Here is an 18,668-nt window from a genome sequence, read left to right on the forward strand (position 1 = left end):
TGGGCCGGTATAAGATTCTGACGGTATGATAACCTTGGATAAAAAAATATCACGGTTTCACGGTATCACGGTATTGTAATTACTGCTTTACAATGTTATATTTAAATGTCTGGGTAAAAAAACAACTCTTTTTTTCCCAACTGAACACAGTATATTTTATTTTAGGAAACATATAGAACATTTTGTAACATTGAACATCAGGCAAAATAATTAAAATAAATAATTGAATCTTCTTAATTAAATTAAATTGCAGTCACTTGTGTGAGCCTAATCCTGCAGCTCAACAATAATCAACATAAATAAACATAAATGTTTATTCTCCTTCTAAATGGAAAAAATGCAATCACTAATCAAAACAAAAACATGACCATTTGTCACAGTTCCAAAAATAAATAAATATATAAATAAATAAATGTAGTCATTTTAGCAGCTCAACAATTTTTGTAGACATGCTCACTTTTTACACATTCTTTATTCAGTTCAGTCCAAGTTAAGATGCAGGAATGTGAGCATGTTCACCTTTCCTGGATTAAGTTTGGACCGGTGAGGTACGAGGATATGTCCGCTACAACTGAACACCCTTTCTGAGGGCACACTGGTGGCTGGGATGCAGAGAAATTTTCTTGCTACCTTGCCAAGTAGAGGTAACTCTTGAGCATGAATTTTCCACCATGCCAGTGGGTCAGTATCAGAGGATATGGGAGACTGAGACATATACAATTTAACCTCCGCTATCACTCTTTCTTTTAATGGGACATCTCCTTCTTTGACCGTTTCTTGTTTTGCTGATGTAATTTTTTTGAGCAAGCAAGACAGAGATTTGTATTTCTTCTTTGTTGCAGCAGAAGGGACAGTGGTTGTGGAAGTGCTGTTTCCTTGCTCTTGAGCAGTAGTGAAGGCAGGTAATTCTTGAGGTGGCCGTGATGTAATTTCTTCCAGTTTCACAGCTTCCTCTACAGTGAACATGACAGTCTCATCCTTGTTCTGCGAAAAGTTGCCCTTGAAACGGGGATCAATGAAGCAAGCAATGTCAATCAGCTTACTGACATCCTCAGAGGAGTAATGTTGTTGCAGATCATCCCTCATTACTTTTTTCATTTGTTTTGTTAGGGCATCATCTTCCTCTTTTTCTTCCAGTATGCCAGTGATGTGCTCCATAACAGGCTTCACTGATGACAGGGTGGTCTTTGTTTCAGAAGCCAGTAGATCTGTGAAGTCATTTAGAGGCCTCAGAAGTTGGCAGACCATCTCCAAAGTGCGCACATCACTGTCTTTTGGCATTAAATGCCATGAGCTTCTGTCTGCTGCAAGCACTGCACAACAAGCCTGCTGCTGTTCCAGAAATCTTTCAATCATTTTGAAGGTGGACCCCCATCTTGTCACTACATCATGAATGAGTGATTTTTCAGGAATATTCAGGAGTCCCTGATTTTTCTTTAGTTCCCTCTTTCTTCTCCAGCTGCGAGAGAATCCTTGAACAAGATGCCTGCATGCTCGAACAGCGGATTCAACTCTTTGAAGTTTTAGCACTTTGACTATAGCCAAATTTAGGTTATGGCCAAAACAGCTGAGCCAGACACAGGGTAAGCCTTGGAATGCTTTTTTCATGTTTGACGCATTGTCTGTTGTGATGCTGGACAAATGGTCCCTTGTGATGCTCCACTCCTGCAGAATGTTTTCAAAAAATTCCAAGATGTTTTCAGGTGTGGTCCTCTGGAAAAAAAACAGCTTCGAGGCAGAAGGACTTCAATTCCCAATCTGGAGAGAGGAAATGAACTGTGAAGCTTATGTATGGTTCTCCACTACCACCACTGCTGGTCCAAACATCTGTAGTAACAGAAAACCACACCCCTTCTGCCACTTGTTTTTGCACATGACCCCTGACTTCTGTGTACATCGTGGGGATTTCATTCTTTGAAAATAATTTTCTTGATGGTGTTGCTGTTTTCATTAGTTTTAAAAAAACAGGTTTCTCCACAGTTTGAAAAGGCATCATGTCTTTTGCAATAAAGTATGCCACCGCACTGTTCAGGTCCTTTGCAGCCTTGGATGTGGGTGCATAAGCAAGCTGTTTCTCAAAAGTTTCTTGGATTGTTGGCTGACCTGCAGCTTTTGAGGAGGATGGTCCTTTGCTGCTGAAGCCACAGCTGCTCTACAAAGAAGAAAAACAAAGACTGACATGTTAAATTTAAGCTAAATCTGTAACTAGTCTTTTTTTTCACTTCATCTTTTAATCAGTATACTTTTAAAAATAGATGCGATGTGGTAATTTACTAGATTTAACAAAAACAACTAATTACATTATTTAATTTTTTGTGTGTAAAAACAAATAGTACTGCTAAAAATATCAAAATAATGCTCTAAAATAAATTTTAATTTCAGTGTTGATGCATATTAACGCAGAGAGTGCGAGTGTACTGCAAACATGCACACACACACACACACACACAGTCTCATCAGTTCACGAACACTCAAAGACACGTGAGAGCCAGCGAGGAGTTTATTTTTTTTTAATGGCGTGATTTTGAAAAGATGTTAACGTGGCAGAAGGCTTAAAAGCAAAGACGTGATTTCACCTTAACTTAATTGTTGTACTAATGTTCAATCACAGAAACGTAACGTTAGAACATATAGGGCCCTATCTTGCACCCAGCGCAATTGACTTTGTACACTGACGCATGTATCATTCCTATTTTGCACCCGCACAAAGCGCGCTTTTCCCTCCACAGAAGCACGTCGCTAAACTAGGGAATGAACTTGCGCTCCCTGGGCGGTTCAGCGCAAAAAAGGAGGCGTGTTCCGGCGCAAACGTTCCTTCATGCTATTTTGCAGGTTTAGAAAACAATTGCGCCACTAACCAGGAAAAAATAGTTTAAAGTCAGTGGCGCGTTGCGCATGTTATTCATATACTATTTTAAGGGCGCATGCTTGGCCATAATCAATGTAGCGTGTGCACAACGCGCATACACTTTGATTCTCTCATCTACACAGAAGCAGCAGTTTTCATTTTTGCAAATCATACATTATTATGATAGATAGATAGATAGATAGACAATTTATTATAAAAGCATACATCTAGCTTACACATTTACCCAAATTATCATACGCCTTTTTAACCGAAGTTAATTTGGGTGTGTTTCTCCATCCCCAACGTCCCTGACGAGAGCGTTGCTCTCCTTGGCTGTGAACCGCTCCTGGCGCGCGTCTGGCAAATCCGCCGTTATAATAGGAATCCGCTTTAGAACAAAGCGCGTCTGCTCTTAAAGGGAATGTGAGATGACGCTCTGATAGGTTTATTTCACGTTACGCCCAAACCACACCTATGAATAATGAAGCTACTTCAGACCAACCCATTTTAGATTTGCGCCTGGCGCAAGAGTCATTTATCCCGCTGGGAAAATAGCAACAGCGCCAAGACCCGCCCACAAAGTTACTTGCGCTTTGCGCTTTGACACTTGCGTTTCAGATCGTTAAAATAGGGCCCATAGTCTGCTATTCCCCACTCTGTAAAGTAACGTGCAAGAGGAAATTAGTTGATGTTAGCTAATGTTTATTAATTAGCCGTGTTATCTGACTCGGTAACTTAGATGTTTGCAAAAGTTCATTTCAAGACAGCTTTAAGTTAACAACTCACCTTGAATTTAGCGAAGAGTGCTGGATGGTGCTCCCGTAGATGAGAAATCATATTTGATGTATTGCCTCCTTTAGCAGCGACTCTTTTTAAACATGATTTGCATGTCGGTTGACCTTCCTCTTCCAAGCCGTGGCCGTCAGAATTTTTCCGGTACCCAAAAAAATCCCACACCGCTGACTTGGTCTTTTTTGATGGGGGGAAAAGTTGTGGGGGTTCACCTCCTTCGACCATCCTGAACTTAAATTACTGCTGAGTCTCACTGACTGCGGATCACGTGCACAATCACATACACATGCGTGCCTGCCAGCAGTAACCGGTGGGGGAGGGGCTGCATTGTCTTCGCTACAGGTACGCACACACACAATCTAGTAGGGAGTCCTGCGCTTTCACTTTGACGACACAAAAAATGCACATATCGTAGGAACGGTATAACTTTTTTTGTTTGCGGTTTTGAAACTGTGACTTTTTCAAACCGCGGTAAACCTTGAAACCGGTTATCATCCCATGCCTACTGCAGAGACAACCCTTTGAACTACTGCAGGCAGCCGAGTTAAAAATTCTGTCCATGAAAACAGTTCTCCTGCTTGCTTTGGCTTCCATCAAGAGGGTAGGGGGACTTGCACGCATTTTTCTCGCCCGGATATTTGCACAAGGTTCCTACCACGCCAGGTAGTGAACCTTCTAGCGCTGCCCCTGGAAAGGCAGACCCAGCCCTGGCTTTTCTCTGTCCCGTTCATGCTCTGCACCTGTACGTGGACAGAACGCAAAGCCTCAGGACCTCAGACCAGCTCTTCGTCTGTTACGGAGGCCAGCAGAAGGGAAAGGCTGTCTCCAAGCAGAGGTTGGCCCACTGGATAGTGGATGCCATCGTCTTCCGTACCAATCCCAAGAAATAATCGTGCCCCCTCAGGTTGCTAGCCCACTCCACTTGGAGTTTTGCTTCTTCTTGGGCACTGGCACAAGGTGCCTCGCTGACAGATATCTGTAGAGGTGTGGGCTGGGTGACACCAAACGTTCACTAGGTTTTATAGTCTTCGGGTCCTCCCGTGTACTTGCTTCCCATAGCCAGTAAACACTGTAGGCCCGCTCAAAGTGTCGGCTTGCTGCGCCATTCCCCTCCTATGGACCGGATACGTGTGCCATTCTGCTCCAGGTGAGTTCCCATTTAGCCGAACCCTGTAGTGTTCCTCTGCACCCCTAGGCCTGAGCCCTGTCCTGTCTTCCTCCCCAATGTGCGGGGGGATCAGGAGGCTTACGCTGGGCACCGGAAGGTGGCAGAAATAGGAGGCATGTTACTTGGGATCCCAATAGGTTGATGACATCGGCGTTATGTCGGATGTGACCGACTGAAAGGGAACGTCTCGGTTACGTATGTATTGCTGGACCACTGCTGAGGCCAGGCTCCTGCACGGCTCCTCAGTGAAAAACCAAATGGTGCGTGCTTCCGCTTCCTGTTTATACCCGCACTGAGGGGCGGAGCGCGCGATGCATCGTCCATACTGGCGTTTCCACTGTGTTTAAGAAAAGATCTCCGTCAACACTACATGACCAAAAACGCATGTCATTCATACACAATGGTGTGCGTGTAGTGTAAACTGTTGCCGGCTGTTACGATTGCTCTAATAATAGTCAATAATGGGCAGCTGCAGTATTATAAAATACAGAGTTTAACTGCACAATGGATGCTAAAAAAGGGCAACAAAGTCTTGCAGTTCCATCTCCATGTTAATGTTTACACCCATGGTTCTCAAACTTGTCCTGGAGTACATTTTGTTATTCTTCCAGTTATTTACCTAGAGCTGCAAATAAACCTGAAGTGCCCTACACATTCACAGAAAATAGCCTGCTTCTGCATTTAAAAATAAGGTGGATAGCTTGAGTTTGGGGCTACTATATTTGGGGCGAGTCCAAGTCATGACAGAGTCCAATTATTTCCAGGTCCATGACATTATCAAGACCATTGCTGCATCTAAATTCGCCTACTTATGCTACACTCTAAAAGTATGTACTCTTTTTGTGAAGAAAAAGTAGATACATTTGAGTGTGTAGCAGAAGAGTAGACAAGCTTTGGTACATACTGTCACGTCATAAAATAGTGTCTTTTAACGGTTGCGCTCTGTCGCTTAGCTACACGCATCCTGTCACGTAATCTGACCTGTCGATCATGTCAAAGATAAAATCCTTCACATTTAATTTAATTTCCTACTGTATCGGAAAGAAATGCAGAAGCATGTTGATCTGCCAGTCACGGGTCTTGCATTTAAAAGCGAATGGCCAAACGGATCTACACTATATAAAAGTTCACATTGTTGTTGCAGATGAAATACAACATGGATACATCGAATCCTCCTCGAAAGCGCAATGGGTTGTGGGCGATATTAGCTGTTATAGTGAGCATGGATCCACACTTTGAAAATCCACCGGAAATAGTAGACCATCCGGGGACTGGTCATACTCTTTTCAACATACTATGCTTTGGGACACACTTATTTTAATCTCACATACTGTTTAGGATGGATAGTGTAGATATTGAGACGCAGGGCATGATGAAAATCCAATCTTGAGTATACATGACTATACTATTCATCACTTGACTATACATCACTCCCATGTATTACATTTTATATACATTTGCAATCCATCATCCAAACTAGGCTAAATATAAAGTATAGCAGGCCAGGCCATTGTGATGCAATTATCCAATTATCCTCTCGTCCTATGTATCACTTATTAGTGTAAAACGGTGGTAAAAATTTTATGCTTGGGTTTTAAATTTTATATTTATATATTAACCTGTCCCTGTAGTTCAATGTAAGAATATAAATAAGAATGTAAATGTGTACCTTGAAATGCAATGTAAGTCGCTTTGGATTAAAGCGTCTGCCAAATGCATAAATGTAAATATCATAAACAACAAAAATGCCAGCCTGGCCCGTTGAAAGCCCTGGCTCACACTGGCCTGACAGTGGAAATGCGACTAATAATGATTTAATGATTGATACTTCAATAAAAAAAAAAAAAATAAAAAAAAAAGAGGAAATAAAAGTGTAACGTGCCAGTCCAGTAAGGAGGCTACACAAAATAATGATATGTGCAATTTTAAATTTCAAGTTTCCAGATTATTGCCCTTTACCATTTTACATCATCACACATATACATGTACTTTCTTCTTATGTCAGTTTCTCTCATGTGTCTTCATTAACAGAGTGAATGGAAGTACTCCGCATTCTGAAGGCAACAAACTTTTCATCCCAAAATCATCCTCTGATTCGAATGGTGTGTACATCTGTATAGCCTCAACCGAGTATGGAAGTGTGTCAGGTGTGCTCTATGTGGATAACACTGGTGAGTCCTTTAAAATCTTTATATTTTAAAATAATTATGTTTTTTTTATTATTATTTATTCATATTATTCTTCTGTTCTATTTAATTTTAGTCTATACATGTATGCATTTAGGAACAGAAGTAAATCAACAGAGACAACAATATTCATAGACAAAACTTAAATATGTAACCTGACAGTTCTCTTTTTCTCGACCCCTTATTCCATGTTTTTGTAGGATCCACTGATGTCTGTTGGGATCTGTTGGGTTTTATCTCCAGCTGTGCCATCCTGGGTTTACTTTGCACATTCTGCACAGTGTCTCGAGTTTGAAACTTCTACTGAAGTAAAAGTAGATTTTACTAAAGTAAGCACCATCATAGGTCATCTCATGGTAAAGTCAACCACAGCTAAACTGATGTGTTGTGACAGAACAGTGCTGGTCAAATTTGTATAAAGACAACACATTTGTCATAGTAAACACTAATTACTTTTACATTCACGTTTTACAGCGTTCAAATAACACCCGATAGTACTTAAAGGCAGAGGCGGACAGAGTACACAGCTTCATTACTTGAGTAAAGGTACAGATACCCCTTGCTAAATTTTACTCAAGTACAAGTAAAAGTACTACAGTCAGATGTCTACTTAAGTAAAAGTACTAAAGTACTTGTTTTTAAAAGTACTTGAGTATCAAAAGTACAAAAGTACATTTTCTAAATATTGCATTAGGCCTACTACTGCCACAGTGCTTACATTGGTAAACACAGCAAACACTTGAAGCGAAAACTATCATTAACTTGTTCAGAAAATTGAAATAGTCTGGCGAGGTGGGGCCACGGGTTCGGGATGCGATATTTTTTTTCCCAGGATGGTAGGGGAAGACTCATGAAAATTCATTAGGGAAGTCATCCCTGATTGGTCTGATGACCTACCCCTAACCCCACCCCTAAACCTACCCGTCACTGGGGTTAAGACCAATCAGGGATGACTTCCCTAATGAATATTCATGAGTCTTCCCCTACCATCCTGGGAAAAAAAATACTCCCAGGAAAAAATACTCCTGCTGCGTCTTCATCTATTGTTTCATCCATGGTATCTAAATCTGACCATGGAGTTGACTTTGGCGGAAAGCTGAAGGTGATTGCTGATAGGCTGTCCCAATCAGTGGCGCCTGCACAATCCAATCACATTTGAGAGGGAACCAACAAATTGAGGGTTTCCGAGATGTTTCTTTTTTCCTTTTTTTTTTTTTTTTTTTAGAAGAAGTAATGGGTACTCACAGTTATGGATAGAAATGTAGTGGAGTAAAGAGTACAATATTTGCCTCTCAAATGTACTTGAGTAAAGTCATGAGTACTCCCCAAAAATGATACTCGAGTAAAGTACAGATCCCTCAAAATTGTACTTAAGTACTGTACTCAAGTAAATGTACTCCGTTACTGTCCGGCTCTGCTTAAAGGTAAATACAATATAACAAAAAAGAAAGTTTTTTTTCTTCTTCTGAAAATGCAACATTTTTGATATGTCTGTATCTGCCCATGTCATGTTTCATGACCGTTTCAATGCTTGTGTGTGAATTATGTGTGCATCTGTTTAAAGCTGCTGTCGGGAACATTTTTTTTATCATACCCAGCGAGCAAAAAGTGGTCTAGAACACGTCTAAAAGACGTAATTGTTAGACATCCAGAAGACGTCCTCACAGGAGTGTGGTGGATTTTTAATAAATAAGATAGTAAACTAATTTTTCTGAATCTAACCTGTGTTAAACTTCTAACCTTAATTCAACTTGTTAAACTTTTAACCTGACTTCTCCTTTGAGTCTAACATTATGATAAACACTTACCTAACTTCCTCCTCTAGGTCTAAAAAAATAACAAACTAAATTTTACTTCTTCTTTTAGGAACAGGTCTTACTAACCTTTTGTTTTTAGCCTGCATTATGTCATGATATATATATTGAGTAATCAACTGACTAACCCTGTACAATGTTTTTTTGATGATTCTGCATATGCCAGTAACAGAGGGTAAAGAAGGGAGGGGCTTGCTTTATAAATTGAACCAATCATATTGATAGAAGGTGACGATATGTTAGTGATTTTAGTCATGCTGAGTTTATTTTGATGTGTCTGTATTTTTGTCCTATAAAAACCTGATGTATTCTTTTTCTTGAGAGAGATTCTCTGAGAATTGCTCGAGTACTCTCCCGGCCGTAAATAAAGAACTCAAAGGACATTTGCTGAAGTCTGTCTGTCATTTTCTGCTGCGCAGCAGGTGAGATAGTTTAGATAAATAGGTATTTATCAAGTGTTGATTGGAGACGTTAGGGATCGTCGATTGGAGACGGCCCAGGTGTTTATTAAGCGTCGATTGGAGACGTTAGGGATCGTCGATTGGAGACGGCCCAGGTGTTTATTAAGCGTCGATTGGAGACGTTAGGGATCGTCGATTGGAGACGGCCCAGGGAGATCGTCGATTGGAGACGGCCCCGGTAGATTTAGGTCAGATGAGATAGGACTTAGTTAGATTTAAGAAAAATCTACGACAATTTTGGCGAGCTGCCAGGAGCCCAAGGACCTCCCTCCGTCGGCGAGGGACTTTCTTTGTTCTGATAATAGAGGAACTTTTATTTTTCATATCATTTGAATTCGTTCTGCCAACTTGCAGCAGATCCTACACCGACGGAGGGACCATCCCGGACGGGCAGAAAAAAAAAAGAACTTAGGTTGAGGTAAGGACCCACAGACTTCAGTTTTTCTCCTTTTGATGTGTGAAATTGAAATATTGAATTTTCTGTTTTTATCTGAAATCTATAAGAAGGATTTTAAAAGTGAAATTTTAGTATGTAAAGACAAAGAGAAAAAGAGGAAAAAAGTAAAATCAAACACTGGCAGGGGCCAGATTTAAAAGGTGTATCCCATTATCCTATGGAGAAGACGAAAGTCGACTAAATTCACCACAACAATATAATTTCTATTTAACAAGATATACGTATGTACGGCGACGTATAGGATTGGGATTAAGTGGCCAGATAGAACAAATAATTGAAGAAGATTCTGCAGTGTTAGCAATTGGGTGCACTAGGGCGTGGCATCAATCTCACCCAGAACCAGAGTTAACAGTAGGGCAAACATCTCTATATTTGATTATCAAGCCAAACTTTAGGCCTTATATGGATAGGGCCACAGGGGAATTGGGATTAATTCCTATTGCTACCATTCTACCAAGATATCCACAGATTTGGGCTTGGAGATATACATCTGATATATACCCAGTGAACTGAAATTATAAGATTGTTCTCTTATACGCAACGAAGAACTTGCTTTTTCCTTGTTTGTATACTGCTGTTTTCTATTAAATTTCTTCTGCCAATTTTTCTGCAATTGAAGAACTGCTTTTGACTAAAAAATGGGGAACTGCTGTGGTAAAGAAAAAACAGATAAAACAGAAATTCAGGGTCCGTTTAAAGAGTTGATCAGGAAGTGGAATTTGTGAGAGGAGCAAATTGCTCAAATTAAACTGTGGTCTAAATTCACAAAGGGACAGTTTGCTGATTGTGGAACTTTGAGTGTGTCAATTTTAGGAGAGACGCGGCGTCTCCTTGAAAATTTGCCCCCAAAGAAACGAAAGAGGATTGACTGGACACTTTTCCGAAGATGGGAACGGGAGGCAGAGAGACGTTACGAAAGCCAAAAAGAAGGTGAGAAAGCTGCAGATTCTTTGATTGCTTTGCAGACAAAAAAGAGAAAGCAGGAATTGGACTACTTGCAGCAGCCGCCCATCAAAAAGCCTCCTCCTTACACTGCGGATGCTGCTAAAGCTGAAGAAGGGGAAATTGACCAGGTGCCAAGAGCTGGAGGCTCTGCAGACCTGCTCCAAGAAAAAGAGGAAGTGGAAACGGAATGTGAGAGTTCGGACGAGGGTGAATGTGGCATCTACAGAGAGGTTAGACAACTGTTAGATGAAGCGATGACACCTGAGCTAAAAACACCACTCAAAAAAGTGTTTAAAAGTGTTAAAAGAAAAGCAGCTGAAAAACCACCTCTCCCTCACCCAATGAAACCTCTGCAATCTCCATGATTGAGGGAAAACCCAAAGTAGCTTGTAATATGCCTATGCTTCAGTTTCCAGGTGCGGACGGCCCCGTGTGGCTGGAACGACCATGGGATCTGGAGGAACTACGGAATGTGACAGCTGCCCTTCCAAATCCAGAAAAGGGAGTAGAACGTTTTATAGTCGCAGTAACAAATGTTGATGTGACTTATAAACCAACAGGTCGAGACTGGGCTGCCATTTTCAGTGGAAAACTGGGGCTAAAATGGGCTGAAATTCGTGGAGTTGCTCCAGGGGCTGTGTTCAACCCCGCCCTGCAGCGCCTGGATGAAGGAGGAACTGAAACTCAAGAGTGGAGGGCTCAGTGGACAGCGATGATTGAAAGACTGAAACTAGCTTTCCCCATGAAACCTGACTGGGCAGCCATCAATAACACAAAACAAGTGAAAGGTGAGACTGTCACTGCTTATCTTGCCAGACTAAAGACTGTTGTTGATGAATGTGCAGGTCTTCCAGAAGGAACTGACAACACTGGAGTTCTGAAACATCACTTTGTCAACGGCCTCCTTCCAAACATTCAGGGAGCTGTGCGACTGACCTGCATTGCGTGGGAAGCGCAGGATTTGGAAGTGGTGATGCAACATGCGAAGCATGCTGAACAGAATGATGAAAAGAAGAACACAGAAAAGGAGAATAAATTGCAGACTGCCCAGTATATGTTTTACCAAACTCAGTCCAACAACCAAAGGCCAAGAAACAACAATCAACTGCCAGGAAATGGAAGGTGGAATCAATGGCAAGAGAGAGGGCGTGGCCGAGCTAAGTCTGCGGACATGTGCAGAAACTGTGGCCAAAGAGGACACTGGGCTAAAGAATGTCCAAACAACTTTCCACAACAACAACGTCACCCACAACAGCAGTACTCAAGTTACTACCCACAGCAACAGCAACAGCAGAGCTATCCGCCAAGAAAGCAGAACTACAGAGAGCAGAGTGCTTCCTCATTTCACCCGCCCCCACCTGCGCCGTACAGGACTGCATAGGATAAGGAGGGAGACACTCAAACAGCATCTCAACTGATACAACTGACTAAAGACCCAAATTCGAACCCAATGATGACAATATCTGTACAAGGACTTTCAGTTTCATTTTTAATTGATACTGGAGCCATTTTTTCAACTCTCACGACAAAGACCGCATCCAGGTTTGACAAATTGCCACTTTCTGATCAAACTCGTACAACGTATGGTATATCAGGTTTAGCACAAATTGATAAATTGTCAATGCCATTAACAGTGGTAGATGGGAATAAAACATGTACACACCAATTTTTGATTTCTGAAACATGCCCTTTAAATTTATTAGGTAGAGATTTAATGTCTAAATTAGAAATGACAATTGATATTTCATTGGAAGGGATAACGGTGACACCAAAGAATGGAATTTTTGCTCAATTGTCACAAAATTGGTATTATAACTGGGCTATAACTCCTGCATTTGACCCATATTCAGAGTATGAGTTTTTACCAGCAGACCATGAAAAGCCATCTCATTTCCACTGTACCTCGTGGTTTGTGGGCCCCGAGAGAAATAGTGAGTATGAGGAGAAATGGTTTAATGAGCAGCTGGGTGAGAAATTAACTCTTGAATACCTGCTAATATCACAGCATTTCTCTGCATTTACTGTAAAGCTAACGCACTCTCAATCTGCTTTATTCCAACAGTTGCAAGTCCAGCCTCATGTCTCAGTGGGGAAGAAGGGAAAAAGTTCTTGGGCGGAAGTAGGAGTGTGGCTCACAGAGCAAGTGGAGAAAGGGGGCTGGACTTGGCAAGATGATGGGTATTATCAAAATAATGCCGGGGTAAGAGCGTAATCCAACAATGCAGACAGTGACAGTTCACAGATTGTGCAGTGAGGAGAGAAAATTTATTCCTGATACAATTGATAACAATTTTGATTTATTATCAGGAATTCCAGAAACCCTTTGGGCTAAAGATAAATTTGATATTGGTCGGATAAAGAATGCAATGCCTCTCGTTATCACACCAATGACTCAACATAGGCCATTTAGGCCTCAATATCCTCTCAGCAAAGAAGCTGTAGAGGGAATTTCAAAGGTACACGCTGCGCTTGTTGAAAAAGGTGCTATTGTACCTTGTCAAAATTCACCAATAAATTCACCCATACTTCCTGTAAGGAAGGCATCGGGTGAATGGCGCTTTGTTCAGGATTTGCGATTGGTGAATGCGGCTGTTCAACCGCGTTCACCAATAGTACCTAATCCATCGACAATTTTATATGAAATACCAAACAATGCTACCCATTTTACTGTGATCGATTTGGCAAACGCATTCTTTTCAATCCCAGTACATCCAGATAGTCAATATTGGCTGGTGTTCATATTCAAAAATAGACGCTGGACCTGGACTGTGATGCCGCAGGGCTACACAGAATCTCCGACCGTTTTTACAGAAGAACTTTCTAGAAATTTGGAAAGTTTCGTCCCACCAAAGGGGAGTACATTAATTCAGTATGTTGATGATCTATTGATCTGTTCTCCAGACAAAGCCTCCTGTGAATGTGACACATATGCATTGTTGAATTTCTTGTCACAAAATGGACATAAAGTGTCTAAAAATAAGTTGCAGTTAGTAAAAGAGGAAGTGAGATATCTTGGCCACCTTATCTCAGCAAATGGCCGAGCTTTAGGCCTAGATCGAATTGAGGCGATCAGGAAAATTCCGAAACCAATTACAAAATCACAAATGATGTCATTCTTAGGGGTAACGGGATACTGTAGGCCATGGATCCAAGATTATGCTGAGATCTCGAACCCTCTCCTCATGGCAGCACATGAGGTTAAAAAAATGACTGATCCAGTTACCTGGACAGATGAACGTCAAATTGCATTTGAGAGACTAAAGTTATCACTTACCACCGCGCCTAGCCTAGGGTTGGCTGATTATACAAAAGTGTTTGAATTATTCGTATCTGAAAAAAAGGGGTTCATGTCCGCCATCCTAACACAACCTCACGGTGACCGTCGACGTCCAATTGCATACTATTCGAAAAGATTAGACACTGTTGCACAGGGAATGCCACAGTGCCTACGGTCCGTAGCCTTTGCAGTCGAAGCAGTGTTGGCATGTTCAGATTTGGTGGCTTTCCATCAATTAACAGTGTATGTTCCCCATGCGGTACATGCTTTGTTAATGCAGTCAAGGACAGCTCATCTCACTGCTGCACGTTCACTGCATTGGCAAAATGTCCTGCTCACAATGTCAAATGTTACATTGAAAAGGTGCACTGTATTGAATCCATCTACGCTGCTGCCAACTGAAGAAGATGGGGAACCCCATGATTGCACGCAGGTAGTAGAAATAATGACTAAACCACGGCTTGATTTATTAGACACACCATTATCAAATCCTGAATTGGTTTATTATGTGGACGGATCGTGTCTCTGAAATCCACATACAGGATTGCTTTCAACTGCATATGCTATTTGCACAAAATTTTAGATAGTTGAGACTAAATGCTTGCCACAGAATCATTCGGCTCAGGCAGCAGAACTTGCAGCACTCGCACGCACATGTGAATTGGCCAGGGGTCACTCAGTCAATATATATACCGACTCACGTTATGCATTTGGTGTATGTCATGACCATGGGGCAGTTTGGAAAAATCGAGGTTTCCTCACTGCGAACGGGAAACCGGTGGCACATTCAAAATTGATTGATAAATTGCTTGAGAATTTGTTAATGCCTAAAGAAATTGCTATTTGCAAATGTGCAGCACATATGAGAACCGGTGATGAAGTATCAAAAGGAAATAATTTTGCTGACTCAGTAGCAAAAACACAGCGCTGACTGGATGTAGACTGACTGACTTTATAGGTTTTGCATCCCTTTCTACCGATAGCACACAATTACCACCGACATTAAATGAAATTCAGAGATTGGGTACTAACCGGGAATTAAAAACCTGGTCAGAGAGGGGTGTAAAAGACGACGAAGGTGTCTGGAAAGATACCAAAACAAACAAACCATTTCTACCTAAACAACTGTATCCTAATTTTGCAAATTGGGCTCATGGGTTAGACCATGCCTCAAAATTGGCTATGAATGATCTGATAAGTACATCCTGGGTGGCTCCAGGATTTACATCAGTGGCAGAAAGATTCTGCCGAAATTGCCATATCTGCGCTGCGAATAATGTGGGAAGACAGAGTAAAAAAGCTATTTACTCTGCCCATCCCACACCCAATCTTCCTTTCCAGCATCTACAAATGGATTTCATCGAGTTGACACCATGTCAAGGGTTTAAATATTGTCTTGTGATTGTTGATATGTTTTCAAAGTGGGTTGAGTGTTTCCCTAGTAGAAAAGCTAATGCTGCGGCTGTAGCAAAAGCTCTAGTAAGAGAGGTAATTCCCAGATGGGGAGTACCTGAGAAATTGTCTAGTGACAATGGAACTCATTTTGTAAATAAAGTAATAACTGAATTGGCAAGGGGACTACGAATAAATTTGAGACGACATTGCTCCTATAGACCACAAAGTGCTGGAACTGTAGAGAAAGCTAATCAAACGATAAAAAACAAATTGTGTAAAGTAATGGCCGAAACTGGAATGACGTGGGTTCAAGCCCTGCCCATAGTTTTAATGGCCATGAGAGCCCGAAAAGGGGCAAGAACAACCCTCAGCCCACATGAAATTCTTACAGGTCGGCCCATGAGAGTAGGAATTGAACCTCCTCCCCAGGAGGGTTTGGCGGGGGTGGATGAGCAAATGAGAAAGTATATACTGTCCCTAACAAGAACCATTAAAACAATTCATTCACAGGTCAAAGCTGCCTTACCGGTTCCAGGTACAGAGCCGCAGCACTCTTACGAGCCAGGACAGTGGGTCTGGATCAAGGACCACAGACGTAAAGCGTGGAACAACCCAAGGTGGCTGGGTCCATATGAAATCATTCTAACAACAAATACAGCAATCAAGGTTGCCGAGCGTGACACCTGGGTTCACGTATCACATTGTAAGCCCCACCAACCCCCACCCAGTGGAAAGTAGGGGAAAAAAAAGGGCGTACTGGTGACGTACCTCCTCTACCGACGAGGGAAGACCTTGCTACGGCTCGCAAAGAGTCATCGAGGTGAAAATGGATTCAGACATCTGTGGGGCCAACGGGACGACCAGCGCACCTGGGAGCGAATGTGGTCTGACAGAATGTTTAAGTATAGAATATGTGTTGGTGTATTCATAAGTGTGTTGATTTTGATCATATTGCTGTTTCTGTTTGAATTTCCTCCAGGAAGTGTTCAGGATAGAAAGGAAAGAGAAGTGCCTGTTCATCATGACTACTCATCTGACACCGACAAAAATCACTATGGGTTAAATTTGTTCTGGAAGTATGCTAATTACACAGCTAAAAAACTTGCACCTAACAAAGATTGTTATGTTTATGCTCATGCCTCCTTTTCTGCCGCGTATCCGTATCCTCTGTTGCCAGAGCCAGTAGAGGGTCACCAACTGAAGTGTATTCTGTCTCACGTTGCTGGGCTGGGGTCAGAATGTTCCCGGAAAATTTTCCGTAAAAGATTTCCCCCTGAGTGTGATAATGTAACTATCCCGGCACCGGTTCTTTCTCTCTCTACCGAGGGGAAAAGGAAGGTCTGGCCTTTGCCAGAGCAGAAATTTAAAGAGTGTTACAGGTCACGAAAGGGAAATAAATTTATGGGGATGCTTGAGGGATGTGAAACAATCCACAATGTTAGAACAAGGGCTTTGAAGAAAAAAGAAGATGACACTTGATGGAGAAATGACATTTCTGACATCCCTGAAGAAAGCCGTGTAATTGCCAAAACATCTCAGTTCTGGAAGGCTTTCCTGATCCATAATGCTGTAACTGACTCAATGAATTGGATTAATAGAATCCATTATGAATTATATCGATTTGCAAATGACACCCAATTGGCTTTAGAATTATTGAAAAATGAAGTGGGGGCCCTCAGACAAATGACTCTGGAAAACAGAATGGTATTGGATACAATTCTTGCGGACGAGGGAGGTGTCTGTGTTAAAATTGGAAAAGAATGTTGTACTTTCATTCCAGCTTATGATGCGGATGGGGGTACCATCTCAAAGGTGCTAGACGATATGACAAAGGTGCGGAATGATTTGTGGCAGGATGAACAGGCAAAGAATAAAGCAATGGAATGGGGATTAGATTGGGTTGCTGATGCCTTCCGCAATGCTTTTGGTAATATCTTCGGACCCATACTTAAGCTTTTGTTACCAGTAATTGCTACCTTGTTTATTGCAATAATTATGATTGGATGTTTGATCAAATGTATCCGAGCTTGTCTGAGGAAATTTATCAGGAGCATTGTCTGGGGAGGCATTGGGAGAGAAAATAGTGAAGAAGAATCCCACTATGAGCGGTTGCACCCGGTCAGATTGCGGTTGCCTGTGGCCTACAGGTTGCGTCCAATCGAGCGACCAGAGAGTCAGTACCGTAATATTCTTGTTGCACCTGATCAGCCAAATGCAGCTGTAGCCGAGCGGCCAATCAGAGAACCAATACCATAATGTTCTTTTACATTAAACAATCCAGATATTTGGTCGTTGTGGAAATTACGACCAGAGAGGGGAATCTGTGGTGGATTTTTAATAAATAAGATAGTAAACTAATTTTTCTGAATATAACCTGTGTTAAACTTCTAACCTTAGTTCAACTTGTTAAACTTTTAACCTGACTTCTCCTTTGAGTCTAACATTATGATAAACACTTACCTAACTTCCTCCTCTAGGTCTAAAAAAATAACAAACTAAATTTTACTTCTTCTTTTAGGAACAGGTCTTACTAACCTTTTGTTTTTAGCCTGCATTATGTCATGATATATATATTGAGTAATCAACTGACTAACCCTGTACAATGTTTTTTTGATGATTCTGCATATGCCAGTAACAGAGGGTAAAGAAGGGAGGGGCTTGCTTTATAAATTGAACCAATCATATTGATAGAAGGTGACGATATGTTAGTGATTTTAGTCATGCTGAGTTTATTTTGATGTGTCTGTATTTTTGTCCTATAAAAACCTGATGTATTCTTTTTCTTGAGAGAGATTCTCTGAGAATTGCTCGAGTACTCTCCCGGCCGTAAATAAAGAACTCAAAGGACATTTGCTGAAGTCTGTCTGTCATTTTCTGCTGCGCATCAGGTGAGAGAGTTTAGATAAATAGGTATTTATCAAGTGTTGATTGGAGACGTTAGGGATCGTCGATTGGAGATGGCCCAGGTGTTTATTAAGCGTCGATTGGAGACGTTAGGGATCGTCGATTGGAGACGGCCCAGGTGTTTATTAAGCGTCGATTGGAGACGTTAGGGATCGTCGATTGGAGACGGCCCAGGGAGATCGTCGATTGGAGACGGCCCCGGTAGATTTAGGTCAGATGAAATAGGACTTAGTTAGATTTAAGAAAAATCTACGACAGGAGCCAGAATGAAAGTTTTTTATACGTCTTTTCTGGACATTGTATAGGCGTAAATTAAAGACATGTTACAGACGTAATTGTTAGACATCTAAAAGCAGCCAGAATAAAAGTTGTATTAGACACATTTTCTGTAGTAGAAATGTCAAAGAAGACTGACTGTTAA

At 41.4% G+C, this 18,668-nt stretch overlaps 2 protein-coding genes across 4 annotated transcripts in view; both read left to right on the forward strand.

The window, feature by feature from the left end:
* The window catches only part of LOC311088962 (nectin-3-like), a 28,828-nt gene extending 10,633 nt beyond the window's left edge, over positions 1 to 18,195 (forward strand). For 2 of the 3 annotated variants that reach the window (XR_014607601.1, XM_084123377.1), the window contains 2 exons: positions 6,840 to 6,979; positions 7,195 to 9,194. Coding sequence is in view for 2 of the 3 variants with exons in the window: in XM_084123377.1 (XP_083979503.1) it covers positions 6,840 to 6,979; positions 7,195 to 7,289 (235 nt within the window). In the remaining variant the exon portion in view is untranslated. Of the gene's footprint in view, positions 1 to 6,839; positions 6,980 to 7,194; positions 9,195 to 15,853 lie in introns of those variants that run through there. The other variant, XM_084123378.1, reaches the window with a different exon arrangement.
* Positions 9,950 to 18,195, forward strand: LOC311087828 (uncharacterized protein; the record flags this gene model as incomplete). Its single annotated transcript, XM_084121299.1, has 3 exons — positions 9,950 to 9,961; positions 10,540 to 10,656; positions 11,081 to 18,195. 3 exons carry the CDS (start codon positions 9,950 to 9,952, stop codon positions 12,050 to 12,052), a joined length of 1,101 nt encoding a protein of 366 aa, XP_083977425.1. The 3' UTR covers positions 12,053 to 18,195.
* Positions 18,196 to 18,668: the final 473 nt, after the last annotated feature.

This window comes from Abramis brama (genome assembly GCF_963993115.1).
Source record: "Abramis brama genome assembly, chromosome: 8".
NCBI lineage: Eukaryota > Metazoa > Chordata > Actinopteri > Cypriniformes > Leuciscidae > Abramis > Abramis brama.